We start from the raw sequence: 20572 nt of genomic DNA, 5'->3' as shown, positions 1-20572 counted from the left end.
GGTTATCGCAAATTATATCCCTCACTTGTTTTTCTCAATTAATTGTGCATCTTCAAGTTATTTTATTTTGTGTTTCGCTGGAACAGGTGTGGAGAATTAATTTACTGGTAATTTTTAAAATTCCATGGTATTACTCATTGTCTTGTAGATGAATCTCCATTTTTGCATTTTTGAAGTAATTGTTGTGCTGGAGAAATGGAGAATTACTTTGAAATGCCAAGAGGCACTAACCCTATGGTAACTTATATTGTCTTGTCTCACTACCTTGTGCTTTCCTTTTTGTATCTTTAATTTCATAGCTTTATCTAGTGCAGTGATTTTTTAGGGTATAATTGTTGTTTTATGACAATAATGTACTCTTAAAATTTTATTTTATTTCCTATCATATCTTGGAACTTGGATGCTTAATTTTGTTATACTTGTGTTGGTCAAGGGTGGTTTTGTTCTTGTTCTTTCTCATGCTTATTTATTCAATTATATTTTGTAATAATAGCTATGTGCATCAAATTATAGAAGACTCTAGGGAGTTATGTATACAAAATAACAATCGGTAGTTAGTTAGTTATTTATTAGAATATGTAGGATGGTAGTTATGTTTGTCTGGAAGTTTGCATGGGATAAGACCAAACAAGTAGGAAGGAGTCCATTTATTTAAAATCTATTTTGCTACTAGGAGTAGAGTTGGATTGAAGTTCATTATAAAGGGATGGCATGTTCTAATTATATTAAGTGGTGATGCTTTTGCTACTATTGGAGTGCCTCTGCTATTCTACTATTGGGGATGGCATGTTCTAATTTTGTTCCCTTTCTTTAAACCAAACCTGTATGCATACAATTATACTTTAGAATCCCTTGCAAGGTTATCAAACTGGAGAGTTTACGCAAACTCGTGAGAGTTCCATAAACTCGACTCGTGACTCAACTCGTAGACTCGTAAGAGTCTACTTCATATAAAAATAATAACAAAATATCTATAAATAACATACTAATTAAATATTTCAACAATATGATAAAACAAAATAGTAAATCATAAAGTTCAGAATATTTAATTAACCAAGTCTAGTAATAATACATCACTACTAGATAATAACTTGCAGAGATTATAGTATTGGTAGATCATTCTCATCGAGAGTTTGATGTTATTAGAGAACAAATGTTTGATATTATTAAAGGTGAGAATTTTGTATTTGAGAATAACACACTAAATGAAGGTATATTGAATGCTATACAGAGAGAAAACAATAAAAAAATGACTTAAATTTTGGTCTAATTTTTTTAACTTGCTAACTTGTTGATTCGGTGGTAAACTCGAGAGTTTACCGAGTTTACTTAGAGTTTATAGAGTTTGCTTAGAGTCTACTAAAAAAAGAGTTTACTCAAGAGTTAATTCACAGAAGACAAGTGGACTCATAAACTCGTAAGAGTTAGCGAGTTAATTCGAAAGTTTGATAACCATGATCCCTTGTTTGCATATATCTACAACCGATGGATCATTTTCTAGCTCTGTGTCATTGCTCATTACTATATATATAATTTATACTTAATTTTTTGTTGGTCAGATAGAAAAAAAATGTATCATTGCTTTTTGGATCGATCTCAAATTAGTTTTTCTCATACATGTTCACTTTAACAACTTATTTATTCATCTCCAGATTAAGAAAGGAAAATGTTTATGCATGTTGAACTTCATTGCACTTCTACATTGTTTTTGCAGCCTACAAAACTAACATTGTTGATTACATGCTAGTTGTTGTTGAAAATTAAAAGGCGCATATCAGACCACCATTTTTCAAGGTAACTTGTACTTGCATTTTTTTAGCCTTTTTATTTCTTACTTTTCGTGTTTCTAGTTTTTTCTCTAGTTATGGTTTTTTTGATAAGTTTGAATGTTTTGTATTCATTGACATTTCCCTGTGTGACAGAGAGATCAATATATTAGATATTGATGTTGTTGTAGTTATTAATTTCTACTCTAGAGGAACTTTTTTTTTCCTTTTTGGGGGGTGGGGTTGTTAGAACTGTTATCTTGATCATGAAAACTGAAAAGGGCAAATGATAATAGCAATTTTTTTGTTTTCATATGTTTTGATCATTTGATGTGTGTTAAGATAAATCATATACATTGTATGAATTCGTTCATGGACCTACCATCAATTTAAAATTTTGTATTTTCTGCAAGATGTGATAGATATCCTTGGGGTGGCAGTATGGCCTATGGCTCATGAATTGTCTTCTTATTCATGTTTGAGTCCTTCATTGCTCTCCTCCCATTGAAAGTGTCTTCTTAATTCTGGCTAAAGCAATTTCACATTTCATTATGTCAACAAACCAATTTCATGCCTTGCTAGGAACATTTTGCTCTGCTGAACTTTTGTTCGTGTTGTTTTCTCGTATAAGTCCACCCAGTAATTATGTGGACCACCCTCCACCTTACGCTCTTACAATGACAGCCTCCAATATGCACCACTTTCTCAACATCCATTTCAAGCTTCTAAATAACCAATACTCACAAGACAAATCTTGGCTTCTAGAGTCTCAAGTAACAAAGGTTATAGAAAGCGAGTCTTAGGCATAAATATATTCTAGAAAAGCCTTTTGATACAAAATTCAATAACAAATGGATTCTGCTCAAACATAATCTTTTATAGATATTGAACCTTAGCAAAAGGGTGATGATGAGTTCATGACAAATACTCATGTTGCTAACAAATTATAGACTTTGTTCGCTATGAAAGAGAAGGAAAAAATCAAAAAACTAATATACTAATATAATGATTATTTTAAGAATCAAGAGGACTTACTCTTTAAAGGATCGAGAGAATGATATGTATTCAATTAAGATTAGAAAAATTCTCTAAACTATTGTAAAATGGTTTAGCAGCACAACATAGTCTAAACACATTTGAGCAATTTACTAAATATACAAGTCCTAAGCCCTATACTGGAAGTCCATGAGTTCAGACTTGAAGTTCTTGTTCATCTTGGTTTGTGTACATGATCATAGACTGTGATTGAACTTTAAATCAAAACCTTTCTTCTCTGTAGCCTAAATAGATCTTATTAGCTAGGATAGGTGAAATTGGATACGAGTTATAACTCAAGCTATTCATGATAACATGAATAATATGTGTGTAAAAGAAAATTTATGGAAAATATATAAAAATGAGATGTATGGATTATGCCAATCCATTATATGCTTTTTTTTAAGAGCAAAGAAGACACTACTTTTGAGTTGCTTCTTGAATCTTCAGTGGTAAAGTAGATTTTGCCAAGTTGGCTCAAGTCATGGGTGCAACACATGGTAAAAATGAGTTTAATGCATAATCATGGGTGCAAACATGCACCGTGAGTGTGTTTCCACTAAGACAACTATATTGCACTAAGACAACAATAATTTTAACTCAAACTACAATGACTCAACATTCTCCCTATTTGCTCTTCTCCATTCTACAATTGTGTTATTGTAAAGGTCTGTATGACATCTATATATATCAATGCATAGATAACAACTTGTTACCTCTATTATGTACAATTTTTCTATGTTATAGAACTTATGTGTAGTTTCAATGGAATTGTCTCAAGAGAAACAAAAAAGTATATTCAAAAGTGATCAAAAGGTGAACTAAAATTCAAGAAGTTGAATGCACCATCAAATCAATTTATTTTGATCGAAATTGACGTTTTCGATGACTTCATTAGGGCACATGGGATTGGAAAGCGCTCAGAAGTAAAATCTTTTCGAAAATTTGAAATATTAGTTGAAGCAATTACAAAGAAGTTACACGAAGACATCAAATAACATTTAGATCTATGTACCTAGGAATATTGTTGCACATGCGTCAAAATCATAGAATTCGATCGTTAGTATTAGAAGTTTATAAATAAGACTTATGATTGCCAGTTTTCGGTGGATTGAATCGTATCACTTAACTCCTCAAACACCGGCAACACCTCACATCTAAACTGACTACTGGTTCAGAAGGTCATCATGTATGTATTCATTCTCGCCTTTTATGAATTCATGTCTCTTTACTTTATTGCATCTTTCTAAACCCTTTACTTTTCCAATCTCCATTTCTTCTTAATACTTTTACTTTTCCAATTTCTATTTCTGGTTACTATTGAAATTACTATCGAAGTATAATAATTATCGAAATTAACTTTTTAATCAAAAACACCATTATACTTACCAAAATTCAAAACTGGCGCACATTAGGGTGGATGTGGCTAAGGTGGGCTCCTAGACTTCGCATGTTGGACCGAGAGTAGCTTTTGTTAGGAGGGCAAAAGGGGGGACCTATAACACAAAGGACTCTGATGCTCAATTAAGTATATGAGTTAGGATAGTAAGTATGAAAATACATGAGTTTGTGAGTATGTGTATGTGTTTGATGTGTGTGTTGCTGTTGTGAGCATAAGTGTCTTGAGATAGTAGAGAACACTTGGTATGTATAGTGTGGAGAGGGATCTACAAGTCCTTGTTGATAGGGTTTGTTACGGTGACGTAACAACCTTTGCAGATGATTATCGGCTTATAGATAATAGCCGGTGACTTATAGATAACGTTAGAGGTAATGTATAGCTTAGAGATAAAAGCTAGTAGCTAATTGTTACTTATAGATAATGTGTAGCCTTGTATATAATTGAATACCTACCAAGAGATAAAAAATGATAATATATTCGAATAATTAGATGGGTAGAGATAACTTGTCCATTGAAGAGCCCAACTGCTAAGGGTTGGACGTTTGAACTCCTCTGCCAGGGCTTGATGTGTGTCTTGGAGTGTCACGTAGCATGATACATGTATTTTGTGAACCTTGGAGGACATCACAACTATCATAAAACATACTTACAAATTATCTTACAAACCGTGATACGATACTACTATAATTATCTATGGATATCTTTATCAAAATTACTATTGTTATATGTATTATGTATTAAACAATTCTCTAATAAGTTGAAAACTGTGAACTTACTTGTTTGATTAAAAAGAACTTACAATCAAGAATGAATTCTATGTCTCATATTTAAAATTTTATTTCTTAGTGGAATCATTTAGCAAAAATTACTCTATTTGTTGTAAAAATATATTCCTTTCGAGGATTAAGTGCAATTTTGTGCAATTTTCACGATTGACACAACTTTAGTTTAGCTTTCAAATTTGTATCTTATTTTGGTTATATAATTGATATTCAAACTAGTTTTTAATTGTCTATCATGAAATTGTAGTTATATGGAAGTTTATGAAGAATGAATATTATAAATGAGTTGGATCTCATGCTCACATATCTAAGCATTTTTTCATTTATGATTTTTAAAATGAAACTAATGCTGGAAAAATGTTTTCTCTTGTTGGAAAGTACACATTTTTTGTGTGTTGTAGTTCTAAGTTTTTATTTTTAATTTGTAATTGGAGAAGAATATATATATATATATATATATATATATATATATATATATATATAATTTGTAAGAGAAAAAATTAATTATTTTAGTATGAGTAAAACATTTTATAAATGAAAAAATTTAATTGTTTTATTCAAATACAAATTTGTAGAAAGATTTTTATCATTTTATCAAAATAAGAAATTTTAAAAATAAAGAAATTTAATTATTTTATCCAAACACAAGATTTTTAATACGAAGGAATTTAATTTTCTTATTCAAACAACAAAATTTAAATTGAAGCAATGAAATTCATGAAATTTAAAATTTCTTAGAATTCTAAAATCTCCCATCAAAACACAACCTTAATCATCTAGATTTTTTTAAAAACTTTTGATGACAAGAATAAAAAAGTAAAATACATTTTATTTTATTGATTGATTAAGTTTTCTTATATATATTAACTCTTTTTGTTCTCAAAGTTAAAAAAAAATAATTTTTAACTATGAAGATTATAAAAAACAAGATTGCATAAGATTAAAAATGAATTTCTTGTAAACAATATCATCATTTATATTAAAAAATAAATAATTATTTTTTTTATTTTGATTCAAATATTGATGAATTCAAGCATTTGAAAGAACCGACATCAATACTTTAAATAGATGGAAATTTTTATATATATTGATAACAGTATTACATTGTGTACTTTTATTATATTAATGACAACAATAATATACGAGTATAAAATAATACAATTATATGTAAATTTTGAATATATGATATCACTAATTATTTTGTCCCCTCTCAACAAAATTTGTGAAGCTCTTAAACAGGGAAGAAAGTAATTTAAAAGTAGAATGACCCCTTTTTTCTCCTTTTTGTTTCCGAAATAACTGTACCATGCTCTTTTTGTACTTTTAATTTTTTTTAGGCAGAAATGTAATATTTTTTAAACAGGGAAGAAAGTAATTTAAAAGTAGAATGACCCTAAAATTGATCGAGTTTTCTTTTTCTGTTCTTTTACATTACACCGAAATTTGAATGCTCATAAATCTCCTCACTCCTTGCGACTAGAACAGAAATCAAACAAACGAAGGAGAGAAAGCTTAAACTCGTGAGTTCGTGCACTGCTTCTTCTTCTTCTTCTTTGCGAGCGTCTTCGAAGAAACAACACGAAAATGTCGGTGCTGATCGTGACAAGCTTAGGGGACCTTGTCGTTGATTTGCACACCAACAAATGCCCCTTGACCTGCAAAAATTTCTTGAAGCTTTGCAAGTAAGTGCTCCTAATTCCTCTTTCCATAACCCTAAACTCTTTTTCAATTTTATTATCGGGTCTTCATTCCTTATTATTATTCGATAATTTTTTGGGTGCTTCTGAAACAAAAACCCTTATTGCTCAAGGAATGTGTGGTTTGGGAAGCAATATTTGGTAGCATTTTAAGCGTTTAAGGTCACTGAAATGTGTCGTTTAAGAATTAGAAAATAAGAGAGGATAGGGTGTTTTTCTTATTGTTATGTTACATTTATGTGATGGGTCTCAGTGTTAAAAGGTAAGAGAAGTAGGTAACAAGTTCATGTACAATCATAAAAGCTCAAGGAGGTAAATATGCTAGCTGGAAACCGTGACCTCATTGCTATCATGGAAGTGGCTGGGAATTGGGATCCGAAGCCGATGTGTCTGGATGGCCTGGAGAGCACATCACATTTTTGTGGGTCTTCCTGTTCTGCCGTCTATACTCTATACAGCATTTTTTTGACTGATATGTCATTTATTAGGTGTATGTCGATTAGAGGATTTATTAGGTGTAGGTTATATAATGTAGGGGTGAATCTTTGTTTCGTGGTGATTGTAAACACAGAACTATGTTGTATTCTGGTTGGGTACGGGTACCCCTAGTACCCCTCTTTTTTTATTTATTAATATGAGTATGTTTATTCAGAAGAAACACTGAGCTTGGTTTTCCTTTGTTCTTTGTATTATTTAATTTTTTAATGCACCGGTATGGTACTTGCATATGTGGGTGGTTGTTCGAAATCACAACATGCTTTCTGTTGCTATGAGTTTGTTATGTACTCTGGTTGAGTGTGTTATTTTATGCACTACTGTGATGCTAGCTGGATACATGGATTTTTTCTACAGGGTCATAAGTTGCTCTCTGTTGAGATGGGGTGATAGACTCAAAGTTCAATAGGAAGAGTTTGTTTACAACTTTTTTGAAATTTATATTTTAGCATAAGAACTTCTATGAGAGAGCCTATGAGAATAGCTTAGGCTCTGTTCAGGGTGATTGCAACTTTCTGGTTTTCGGTTTTCAACACTGCATCGCAATCATCACTGCACCTTGCCTTTGCCGCCTACACCATCACCATATTGCTGCTGCCACCATCATCGCCATTGTCGTTGCTACCATTCCGACGCCTCCATTGTCGTTGTTGCTGTCGTTACCACTATTTCACCCCACCCTTGTTGTCGTTGCTTCCACCACCGTTCTACCACTGTTATTGCCACTACCACCACTGGTGTCATGGCCGCCGCCACCACCACTATTCCATCGCTACTACTGTCTTCACCGCCACCATTCCATTGCCTTCATCATCGTTGTCCCCGCCATTGCCACTATTCCACCCCACCACCGCCCATAATTTTAAAAGCCGAACTAATGATTGACCTAGTCTAGGCATTGGGGGACTAGGTCAATGGTTGAACCAGTAGGTCACTAATTGACCCCCATGACCTAGCGTGTTTCCTCCCTTGAGTGTGGCCTAGCTCTGGTAAGTGGGTTATTGGTCTAATCGCAAACTCGACCTGGTCGTACTAGGTTGCACCAGGGTCAATGCATGGTTGATCTGATAGGCAACTCGACCCACCTAGGCCTCCAAGTCGCAGTCAAACCAGTTAGACCGGTTGGGTTAGTCCAGGTTTTGAAACACTGTCATCACCATTCCACTGCAACTACCATCACCATCACCATTCCATCACCATCGTCGCCGCCACTATTCTACCCCCACCACCGTCGTCACCACCACCACCAATACTATAGCACCACCGTCACCACTGCAACTCCTGCCCCGCTATCTCTACCACTACCATTATTTCATAGTAGAGCAAGATAAGATGAAACGGTTGACTCATTTTATTTATCTTCAATTTGTAACATTTTAAAAACTAAAAAAAAAGAATAAACCCTCAAAACTCAAAATTGATTTTGATTTTTAAAAATTTCAAAACTAAAAGCGAGAAACTACCCCGAACTGGGCCTTTTTTTTTATCAGCAAAGTTAATTGTATTAATATGAAATAGAGTACCAGAGGTACTAATTACAAAGAGTATAGAGTATTATATGTAGTGCAGAAGTAGTCAAATAGAACTACTTGTGTGATGTACATCTATTGTTGTGCTGTGTGTACTACCCTCTACATAAACAAAAAACCTTGTCTAATATTGCTTGACCACTGATTAAAGTGGATTGTAAAATCCTTCTCAAAGTGTCTAAGCCAAGTCCAGATAAAAATAGCATCTTCAAAAAGCCGATTAGTGTCAAATTTTGCATTTGCAAACAGAATTCTGTTTCTGAGCTTCCAAATAGACCATGTTATCGCCAACCACCAATACCTCCATCGCTTAGCCCTTATTCCTTCGATTTGGATAGAAATGTGCTGGATGAAGTGCTGTTTTGGGCTGAAAAGGAAAGCACCTTTGATATTCATCCATGACATCGATTCCCACCAAATTGGTTGGATTTTTATACTGTGGATAAATAGGTGAGATTCGTCCTCCATAGCTCCTCTGCAAAAAGGGCAAAGCACATCTTGGATCTGCAATTGTCTCCTACATAAATTCTCTTTTGTCGGCAATCTGTCCCTGCATAATCTTCAAGCAAATATCACAATTTTGCTAGGGATCTTTGTCTTCCATAGTTCCACACTCCATTCCTCCTGCTGACCTCCTGCAATTTCCTCCCATATCAGATTGTAAGCATTGTGAGTAGAATAATTGCCTGATGAATCTCCTAGCCACTTCCAAACATCAGTTTGCTGTTGCTGTATGCTTTTTCCTCCTACCTCCCTAAGAAAATTGATGGCTGCACATTGTCGAACAACGGTCTTCTCTATAAGAAATTCCACTCCCTGCCCATGTCCTTGTAATATCCCATCTGTCTAATAGTGTGATTCTGCCATGATGATATGAGAAACAACCTGGGATACCTTTCTGCTAGTGTTTCCTCTTGGTGAATCCACTTGTCTTTCCAGAACCTAATTTTATCTCCACCTCCCACCTTCCATCTCATGTTATTTTGAATGACCACTCCCTGTTGTGATTGATTAAAAGCTTGTTTTAGATCCCTCCACCAAACAGATTGATTTCCTGTGCTCCCTTGTTCATCAAGATTCCTCCATCCACCATATTTGGATTCCAAAACTCTGGTCCACAGCTCTCCTTTTTCTTGCATTAATTGCCACTTCCATTTTCCAACTAGTGCAAGGTTAAATGTGTCAATATCCTTGATGCCCAAGCCTCCCTTTTCTTTTGGTAAGCATACTGACTCCCATTTAATCCACGCAATCTTTTTGTGGTCTGGTCCACCACCCCACAAGAATCTTCGCTGCAACCTTAAGAATTTGTCCACCACTGATTTTGGCACCCTGAAAAAAGAGAAAAGATAAATTGGAATTGATGTTAGCACAGCCTGTATGAGTGTCACTCTCCCCTCCCATGATATATGTCACTTGAAGCTTTGATTATGTGAGGAAGAAAACTGTTCACTCACTAGCTTACTTTATTACATTCAAATAATACATATATATATACACCAAAAGGGATAGAGACAGCTTGACAAGACAAGCCATACTACTGTCTTCTACCACAAGCTAAGCAGGAGACTAAGGAAGCTAAAAACAAAAAATCTATCAAAAGATACACATTATTATAACATTCCCCCTCAAGCTGGAGCATATAAATCATATGCTCTAAGCTTGGAACATATAAACTGAATCCTAAGCCCCCTTAAGGACTTAGTCAAAATATCAGCTGGCTGATCATTAGAATTAATGAACTCAGTGGCAATCTCTTTGGACAGTAGCTTCTCCCGAATAAAGTGACAGTCAATCTCTATGTGCTTGGTCCTCTCATGGAAGACTGGGTTTGAAGCAATGTGAAGAGTAGCCTGATTATCACAATATAACTTCATTTGCACCATTTTGCAGAATTTCAACTCTTCAAGAATTTGTTTAACCCACATAAGTTCACATGTAACCATTGCCATAGATCTGTATTCAGCCTCTGCACTAGATCGAGCAACAACATCTTGCTTCTTACTTTTCCAAGAGATAACATTTCCTCCAATAGAGACGCAGTATCCTGATGCGGATCTCCTATCCATGGGACAGCCAGCCCAATCTGCATCACAATACCCAGATATTTGTGTGTTACCTTTGTCTTCATAAAGTAGTCCTTGTCCCGAAGCTCTCTTTATATATCTAAGAATACGTGTAACAACATTCCAATGATCAGCATGGGGATTTTGCATAAATTGGCTCACTACTCCAACAACAAAGGAAATATCAGGTCTTGTAATGGTGAGATAAATTAGTTTTCCCACAAGTCTCCTATATCTTTCGGGGTCATGATAGATTTCACTTTGATCTGCCATGAGCTTCAGATTCAGATCCATAAGGCTATCAACAGGTCTACAATTCTGCATGCTTGTCTCCTCCAAAATGTCAAGAGCATACTTTCTCTGTGAGATCACAACATCATCTCCTGATTGAGCCACCTCAATACCAAGGAAGTACTTCAAATATCCTAGGTCTTTGGTCTGGAAATGACTGAATAAGTGCTCCTTTAGCTGGACAATCTTAGTAGCATCATTCTCTGTAATCACTATATCATCAACATATACTATCAAATAAACACATTTCCCAGGGGATGAATGACAATAAAAAACAGAATGATCAGTTTCACTTCGTTTCAACCCAAAGAGTTGAACAATATGACTGAATTTACCAAACCAAGCCCGAGGGGATTGCTTCAACCCATAGAGGGATCGACGCAGCTTACACACAAGACCATACTCCCCTTGAGCAACAAACCCAGGAGGTTGCTCCATGTAGATCTCTTCCTCAAGGTCACCATGAAGAAATGCATTTTTAATATCAAGCTGATGGAGAGGCCAATGACGCATGACAGCCATAGCAAGAAACAGACGGACAGTAGTGATCTTAGTGACTGGGGAGAAAGTGTCACAATAATCAAGGCCATATACCTGAGTATAACCTTTAGCCACTAAGCGAGCCTTAAGTTGATCAATCTCACCATTAGGCCCAACTTTAACTGCATAAACCCATCTGCAACCCACAACCTTCTTGCCAGGAGGAAGGGGAACAAGTTCCCAAGTACCACTATGTTCAAGAGCCTGCATTTCATCAATCATAGCCTGTCGCCATCTAGGATGACTCAGTGCCTCATGAATATTAGAAGGGACAGAATGCGAAGATAGAGAGAAAACAAAGGAAGAATATGAAGGAGACAAACGATGATAGCTTAGAAAGTTATAGATAGGATGAGGATTACGAGAGGATCTAGTACCTTTGCGGATGGCAATGGGCCAATCTGAATCAGAGGGATGAGAAGTAGCAGGATCCATGGCTTGAGGATTGATTGAAGAAGGATGAGAATCAGGAGGAGAAGCTTTAGATACTGTAGAACCAACTGGCTGTGTCCTGCGTTGATATGTAAGAAGAAGTGGAGGAGCAACTTCAGGTGGATGTGGTGGAGAAGATGGAACTTCATTGACATCTTGGTTTAAGGTACCTAGAGGACATGGAGAGGGAATCGGAAGAACATTTTGGATGGAAGAAGAGTGGTCCGTAGATGATGGAAAGAAAGGTGTGTCTTCAAAGAAGGTTACATCTGCAGACATATAGTATTGCCTGGTAGATGGAGAGTAGCATTTGTAACCCTTTTGAAGACGAGAATAACCTAAAAAGGCACACTTGATTGCTTGGGCAGAAAGTTTATCTAAACCAGGGGAGAGATCATGGACAAATCAAGTACAACCAAACACTTTAGGTGGAACATGGAATAAGTGGTCATGAGGAAAAATGATTGAGTGAGGAATTTGATTCTCAAGGGAAGAGGAAGGCATTCTGTTAATTAAGAAACAAGCAGTAAGCACCGCATCCCCCCAATGGTGTGAAGGAACATGAGAGGCTAACATTAGTGATCGTGCGGTGTCAAGGAGATGACGATTTTTCCTTTATGCTATACCATTTTGTTGTGGTGTATGGGGACATGTAGATTGATGTAAAATGCCTTTTGAAGATAAAAAAGAAGAGAAATCATGAGAGAAATACTCTTTGGCATTATCACTTCTGAAAATCTTAATTGTTTTTCCAAATTGGTTTTCAATTTCATTGAGAAAGGACATGAAGATAGACAAAAGTTTAGATCTGTCTTTCATTAAATAGACCCAAGTACATCTAGAGAATTCATCAATAAAAGTTACAAAATATCGAAAATCAAAAGATGTAACACGGCTTGGTCCCCAAATATCAGAATGAATGGTAGAGAAAGCTGAATTACATCTTTGACCAGTTTGTGAAAATGATGACCTAACATGTTTTCCTAGTTGACAAGATTCACATTCTAAGACTCGAAGATTCTTCAGATTAGGGATCATCAATTTTAGTTTTGGTAGACTTGGGTGACCTAGACGATCATGCAAAAGTTTGGGATTTGAAGTTGCTGAATAGGAGACAGGCAAGTTGAACTTCAAGTAGTAAAGTCCTCGTGATTCATGTCCTTCTCCAATCAGTCGACCTGTGCCATGTTTCTGGATAACAAAAGAATTAGCGGTAAAGGTTACTGAGCAATTTAATGAACGAGTTAACTGACTCAATGAAATTAAATTATAGGGACATTATGGAATAAACAAAACAGAGTCCAACTTCAATGAGGAAGATAAAGATACTTGACCACTCCCTTGAGCTGCAACTTTGGAACCATTAGCTACAGTGACAAGATGAGGAATTTTTGAAAAAGAAATGGATGTAAAAGAGGACTTATTACCAGAAATATGATTAGAGACACCTGAATCAAGTATCCAAGGACTGGGACCGTCAATAGATTGAGAAATACATGCTGTTGAATAACATGGTATAGAGGAAGATGAAGCCTGGCTGCTGGATTTCTCGGATTTTAGCTTCAGATACTTCTGATACTCTGTATCAGAGAACTTAGGCTCTGATTTTTCGGTCTGAGCTACCTGAGCTACTTTGTCAGGGAAGCCATGCAGGGAGTAACAATTCTCTTGAGTGTGGCCCATCCTCTTGCAATATGTGCATTGAGGATGTCCACTCCTTCCACCACGGCCTCCTCTATTGTTGCAACCTCCCCCTCTTCCACGAGATGCAGCCATAGCTGATGTTTCCACAATTTCAGCTAAATTTTCTTCTTTCAAGGCTTGAGGCACGCGAAGAAGTCTAGTAATGAGGGAGTCCATTGACGGGACTTGGTCACCTGCAAGAATTTGATTACGCACATGATCAAAATCTGAATGTAGACTTCTAAAGATAAGGACCAAGTAGAACTTGTACAGCTTCCTATTCACTTCCTCCAATGATTTTGCTGCAAGAAATCTCTTCAGTTCTTCCACTGCTGCTCTAGCTTTACCTACATGCGCAATCATATCATGACTGGTTTGTTTGAGAGCAGCAACTTTCTGGGTTGCATCAAATAAACTTTGAATGTCGTTGGCAAATATCTCTTGTGCCTTTTTCCAAAAAGAGCAACATGTTTTGGATGATCTAAGGATCTCCAAAACATCCGGTTCAACAGATTGCCATAGCACTGCAAACAACTGAAAATCCAGCTTTTCCCATTCAGCTCTCTTGTCATTCGGAACAACATCAACTCCCTTTTCCAAGTGATCATGATATCCTTGGTCGAGAAACCATAACTCCACGGAAGCAGACCAAGACATATAGTTTTTCCAGTTGAGTTTGGCAGTAGTAATGGTGGGAGTTTCAGAGAATGAAAAAACAGAACCGGAAGAAGCCATTTTTGTCAAGGAAAAACAAAAAACCTAACGGAGTAGAGAGGAGGAAGCACAAAATGACACGCAAACACTGCACCCGAGGCTGGAACGAAGACAGGGGAAGACGACGCTCCGTTTGAGACAAGTCTGGTGCGATTCCGGTGGCCGGAGGCCGGCGCGTGGGCTTCATGTGCCAGGAAGAGGCGCTGCTGTAGAGCGGCGCGTGGTGGCGAATCTGGCCACGCGGTTTGCGGGGTTGTGTTGCGCTCCTCGAGGCGCACAAAACCCTGAACTCGCCGGCAAATTTGACGGCGGCGGCGGCGAACGACGGTGGCGGACGGCGGCTGCGGACGGCGGCGACGATGGTGGCCGGAGAACCAGCTCTGATGCCAACTTGAAGCTTTGATTATGTGAGGAAGAAAACTGTTCACTCACTAGCTTACTTTATTACATTCAAATAATACATATATATATATACACCAAAAGGGATAGAGACAGCTTGACATGACAAGCCATACTGGTGTCTTCTACCACAAGCTAAGCAAGAGACTAAGGAAGCTAAAAACAGAAAATCTATCAAAAGATACACATAATTATAACAATGTCGTTGTTTCCATTTTGCCAATTTCCTCTCACATTTGTGGATAATGGTATCCCATATTTGTCGTCGCCTCGGATTAGCCCCTATAGGTATGCCGAGATACACAAAAGGAAGAATCAAACAACTGCAGTTCAAATACTTAGCCGCATCATGCTCCCAAATGCCCCGAACTGGGCCTTAATAAGCTTATGACGTGTCATAACTCATTAGATGTTTTCAGCTTAGCGATAGAGTGATAGACTTAAGGTCCATTAGGAAGAGTTTGTTTATAACTTATTTGAAATTGTCTTTTAACATAAGAACTTGTAAGTGTTTGAGAGAGCCTATGAAAATAGCTTAATAAGCTTATGTTGTGTCAAAACTCATAAGTTGTTTTCAGCTTATTTTAATATGTTTTACAGGATAGCTTATGAAAACAACTTACAGCTTATATGAAAACGAATTAACCTTATTTTCTATTTGATTATGAAAAATAACTTATGTAAAAGTGCTTATATATTATATACTTATTCAATAAGTCCTTAATTAAGTTTAGTCAAATGGGTCCTTATTGTTATTATTTTATTTTTTTAAAAATGAATTGTTTTGATATTTGTATATGTGGATCTGTGTTCAAATCATAATGAGCTTTGGTTTGTAATTGTTGATCCAGGATTAAGTACTATAACGGGTGTCTATTTCACACTGTTCAAAAGGATTTTACTGCCCAAACTGGCGATCCAACTGGCACGGGAACTGGTGGTGATTCTGTTTACAAGTACGTAACTGGAACTACTTGTGCATTTAGTTAGTGTCTAACATTTACTGATCCTTTTTTTTTTTAATATGAAGTTTCTGACATTGAGTTCTCATTTATGCAATGGCTTTCTCTTTTTCAGGTTTCTTTATGGTGATCAAGCTCGGTTTTTCAGTGATGAAATTCATATTGATCTGAAGCATTCCAAGACTGGAACAGTTTCCATGGCAAGTGCTGGAGAGAATCTGAATGCATCACAGGTATGGCATGTTTAGTGGCAGGGCAGGTTGATGGTTCCTTTCCTGTTATTTTGGAATAGTTGATACGTAAAATAAATTTTCAGTTACTATTGTTTTGTTTGTTTCTGTTTGCAGTTTTATATCACTCTGCGTGATGACCTTGATTACCTTGATGGAAAGCACACAGTAAGTATTCTATGCATCTTTGCTTTACTTTTTTCACGGTGTATGTGTGCATCCTTATGTTGAGTAAGGACACGAAAATATTTACCTTTTTATGGATTTAGATATAATTGACCTTAGGTAATTCCAGTTCTCCTGCGCAAAATAGTTTAATTTTTTGTAGTCACTACAAAGGGAGGATTGTATTTTAATATTTAATAATGATAATATTCGATGATTACTTTTAATTTCTAAGCAGTTTGTCTTATGCAAAGTTAACATACTTATCTTTTACTTATATAAAAGAACAGTAAAAATAAAATCTGGGCAAGGGTAAGTCCACTCAAAATATAACATCAGATCCTTTTGCCATCTTTCTTGTTTGTGGAATCATGGATTATATCTTGTTTTGTAATATTTATATGCCATCTTTCTTGCACTAAATGGGGAATCTCTAGAAGGTTCTGAATTTTGGCATAATAAGTATAAGAGTGGTAATTAGTTTTAGTGCATTTTAAACCCAATTGTGAATTATTATCAATAATAGCAATAGATTATTTGGATTTCATCAATTGTATAAGCTGCTTTATGTTAATTTCACAAAGCTGAAGTCAGTGCTTTCAGAACAAGCTTAGATAGAATAAACATTGAAGTTTTAGTACCTCCTACCTTTGTTTCTACAAAGCAGATAAGCTATTTATTAGTATCACCTTTTCTCCAATGGTATGGCTGTTGATTCTGAAATGTGTTTCTTTGCAAAACTTCAAGAGCAAAGAAAATGATAATTACAGAAAGGGTTTACTGTAATTGTGTGTTGTATCACACATGTATACTCTTATTTATAATTGAATAACAGTACAGTTTAGGGAAACATAATCAAGACTATCAATGACAATAATCCCTAATTATCAGCTAATGGTAATTCCCTAATTATAGTAATCAAATCATATCTTCAAAAACAATATTGACTGTTCATTCTAAAACATAAGCATATGAACTAATTTCATATCTTTCCTTCTGTTAATTGTTTCTCCTACCCTAGAAAGCATTAAGCAAGTTAGTTGTGCAATGGTTTTTTGCTAGATGACTCAATTAAAATGGAAGTGGGTCCACATTAAAGTATGCAAATGGGTCATTTGGTGGTGGAGCAACCTGTAGGTACCAAGGAAGCTCTGCCTTGGATCATTTTTATGTAACAGCAATCATGGCTAAGAAAGCATCATACTATGTTGTCAATCGCGGGCCGCTATTGCGGCGGAGCGGAGCGGCGCGGCCCTCATCCGCGACGGGGACAGACGTAGCGGCACGGTTCAACGTCGCGGTTGGAGCGGCTGCTATCGCGGCGGAGTGTGGCGGAGGGGTGTGGGATCTGGACCGGATTTTCGTGCTGCTACACTGAAGCCGTGGAAAATCTGAAAATGCCCTCACTTAATGTGGGAAAGTGAGGGTATTTTTGGTATTACCTGGCTCTCCAGACCCAGCGTTGCTGGAAGTCGAAATTCAAAAACCCTAGAGTTGCTGCTCTCCCAGACCTGCGAGGCTGCGATACCCCGGCGAGGCTGCGATCCCGACGACGCTGCGACACCGGCGAGCGCCGCCACCTCCTCCACGCCCAGGAGAACGCGAGTCTTCAACACTGTTGAGTCTGCGCCGCCACCTTGCTTGAGGTTTCCTATTTTTTGTTTTCCTAATTATTTAATTGCCCTTTTTTTCAGTGTGGGACTGTGGGTGCCATGAGCTGTTGGTTTCAATTTTTGTATGGTGAGGAAGACGTGCGATATGTACCAGTGTGTGTATGCAAAATCAGAGAGAAAATGAAAATTGAATGAAATGATGCGTGTGATTAATGCGAGTATTAATGCTAGCTGTAAGCCTGCATTAATGCGTGTGATTTTTTTTTTTTTTGTTTTTTGAAAAATGTTATATGAATATCCTATGAGCTAGTTGACACCTAAACAGAACAGAAAAATGAGAAAAATATAAATAGGATAGGATTTATAATGTGATAAAAAAAGATAAAAAGAAATATGAAATGTTGAAGCATTTAAAATAACGAAGTATTTGTGTATTATTATTATTTTTCGATGGTGTGTTATTTGTTTTCTGGGATGAAATGGGTATGTCATTACCATTCTAGGGTATGTGGTCCATTTAATCTTTTTGTACCTAGTTCTGATGAATATAGGAACTTTTGTTTAATTTTTCAATTTTTGTTGGTTTCAATTTTTATTCATTTTAATTGGTTAAGTTAGATGATAAAATGACAGGAGCTTTTTTTGTATTTAATTGGTTACTTTAGATGATAAAATGAGCTCTCTATCATACAATCACGAATGATTTTTTTTTTTTGGACTTTTGTGATAATTGAGTGCAGGAAAGAGAATGTAATTTTTTATTTGGTTGCCGTGCTCTCTATCATTATAGATTTATAGTTACTTTAGGCTTTAGCTTAAAGGGATTAAGGCTTTAAGCCCTTTATTTACTTAACTTTCTACTTTATGTTTTGTAACTTTTGTTTAAGTAACTCAGTTATTTTCTGTTTTTGAACTTATATATATACATATTATTAATTATTTAACATATATAAAAAAAACATTAGAATAGCGGTCATCCCGCTATCCGTTATACCGCTATCCCACTTTTGGGGTCGGCCGCAACGCTCTGCTACGCCGGTATTGACAACTATGACATCATAGCAGCCACTAAAATTGACGTATTGTTTGGTTAATGAGAGAGAAAATAGGATTCCACCGCATTGTATTCAGCTTTTAGGATTGTATTTCTTCCTCTTCATTCAAACTTCATAGCCAAAGTAATCAGAAGAGCCATCAGTGCTTTCCCCTGATACTACCTCATTTTTTGCCTCCCCTCTATCTCCCAAATTTCAGACCATATCCAAGCCATGTTCCCTGTCTCCAATTTTTTGCTCAGTCAGGTATCTGGAGAACAAGGTAATTCTTTCATCTATTTCCTTGTTGCCCAGAGTCCCCCCTGTTGCTCACTTTGTTATTGGTGCTTAGCAAGGTGTTCTGGACCTGTTTCCTTTGTTGTGTTGCAAGTCAAGCACTGGATTGTCTGTTTGTTCTTTATTAATTGATTAATGCAATTAGATTTTAGATGGCCTGGAATCTTGAAGTTCTCATAAAATATTTTAGGTGTGGCATTGGCATTGAAATAACAGCCCTGATTTTGGACCATCTAAAGGACCAGTCAATGGTTTTCAAGCTTGAGTGATTCATAGTTTCACCCTTACATCCTCTGGTTTTCCTTTCCTTTTAACTGGTTATTCTTCACTTTTCATTCTTCACTTTTCATTCTTCATCCATTCAAGGTGATTATTTTGCATTTTCCCCTTTACTTAATTTGGATATGTACAAAGACGAGATAATAATATTGACAGAAGATGGCTTCATTCCAAAGAAAGAAAAGCAGCCAAAATAAATGATAACAGGTCAAAAGTGGATGGCACGCTTAACTCTTTACTATCTAAAGCCTGCATACTGTCTATTTTTTTGTTATTCTTTTGGTGCTCAATTTTTTACACCAGACTGGGTCACTGAAATCTGAGTGGGTCATACCAGGTTTGAGTTTTTTTGATTAAAAGAAACATTAATCTCCTGATTCGACCAGCCAACAAGTTGGTTCACAGGTTATCTGTTTGAATCAGTTGAGTGGTCCAAGCTGTACAACTATGAGTATAGGACATAGGTATTGTCGTGTTGTGACAACTATGAGTAGAGGAGATAGGTTTTGTCTCGCAGCTAAGTTTAAAGTAGGTCATCAACAACACAGTCATATATGCCTTTAACATTGAACATTTTTTAGTTATGAGCATTTATGTGAGTGCATTATATAAATTATTTGCATTCATCTATCTTTTGTATAGCAGGCACTCTGCTATTTGGTATACCATTATTGCATTTTTGGTAGCAGTTGCTATGCACTACTATTCAGGATTGACTGTTATGATCCTTATTGCTTTTTGAATAAAAAGATCTGAGGCATTGTCAGTTTTTTCTGTGGGTTGGGAGGAGGGACTAATGTGTGTGATGACGATGGAAAGCATTTTAGTTCTGTTCTTTTTCTAGCTAATGGTTATTTAAAAAGCTTGGTGCGTTTTCTAGGCCAAGAGAAAGCAAAATGAAAGAAAAGAAATTGTCAAGAGTCTGAGGCAAGACTGAATTGGTTTGGATTTTTAAAAAATTTGACCCATGGTTTGGTTAACTGAACCGTTTTTGTAAAGTGGATTGGTTCAGTTTTTTTACTATTTTTTTTCCAGTTCAGTTCAATTTGTTTATCCATTTCACACATATATGGGTTTGACGAGTAAATATTTAAAGTGGTTCAGTTCATTTTTCATAATTCAGTTCGGCTTTTTTTTGCAAACCCCCAGTTTGACGAGGTT

General features: G+C 36.1%; 1 protein-coding gene across 1 annotated transcript in view; it reads left to right on the top strand.

The window, feature by feature from the left end:
- Window positions 1-6392: 6392 nt before the first annotated feature.
- Window positions 6393-20572, top strand: part of LOC114387946 (peptidyl-prolyl cis-trans isomerase CYP59-like) — a 28257-nt gene continuing 14077 nt past the window's right edge. Inside the window, exons 1-4 of the mRNA XM_028348244.1 lie at window positions 6393-6667; window positions 15683-15787; window positions 15909-16026; window positions 16141-16191. Of these exons, the coding sequence (XP_028204045.1) occupies window positions 6570-6667; window positions 15683-15787; window positions 15909-16026; window positions 16141-16191 (372 nt within the window). The 5' untranslated portion in view covers window positions 6393-6569. The remainder of the gene's footprint in view (window positions 6668-15682; window positions 15788-15908; window positions 16027-16140; window positions 16192-20572) is intronic.

The sequence above is a fragment of the Glycine soja genome, chromosome 15 (genome assembly GCF_004193775.1).
Source record: "Glycine soja cultivar W05 chromosome 15, ASM419377v2, whole genome shotgun sequence".
NCBI lineage: Eukaryota > Viridiplantae > Streptophyta > Magnoliopsida > Fabales > Fabaceae > Glycine > Glycine soja.
The sequence above is the reverse complement of the archived record's forward strand: the minus strand, read 5'-3'. Positions and strand labels throughout refer to the sequence as shown.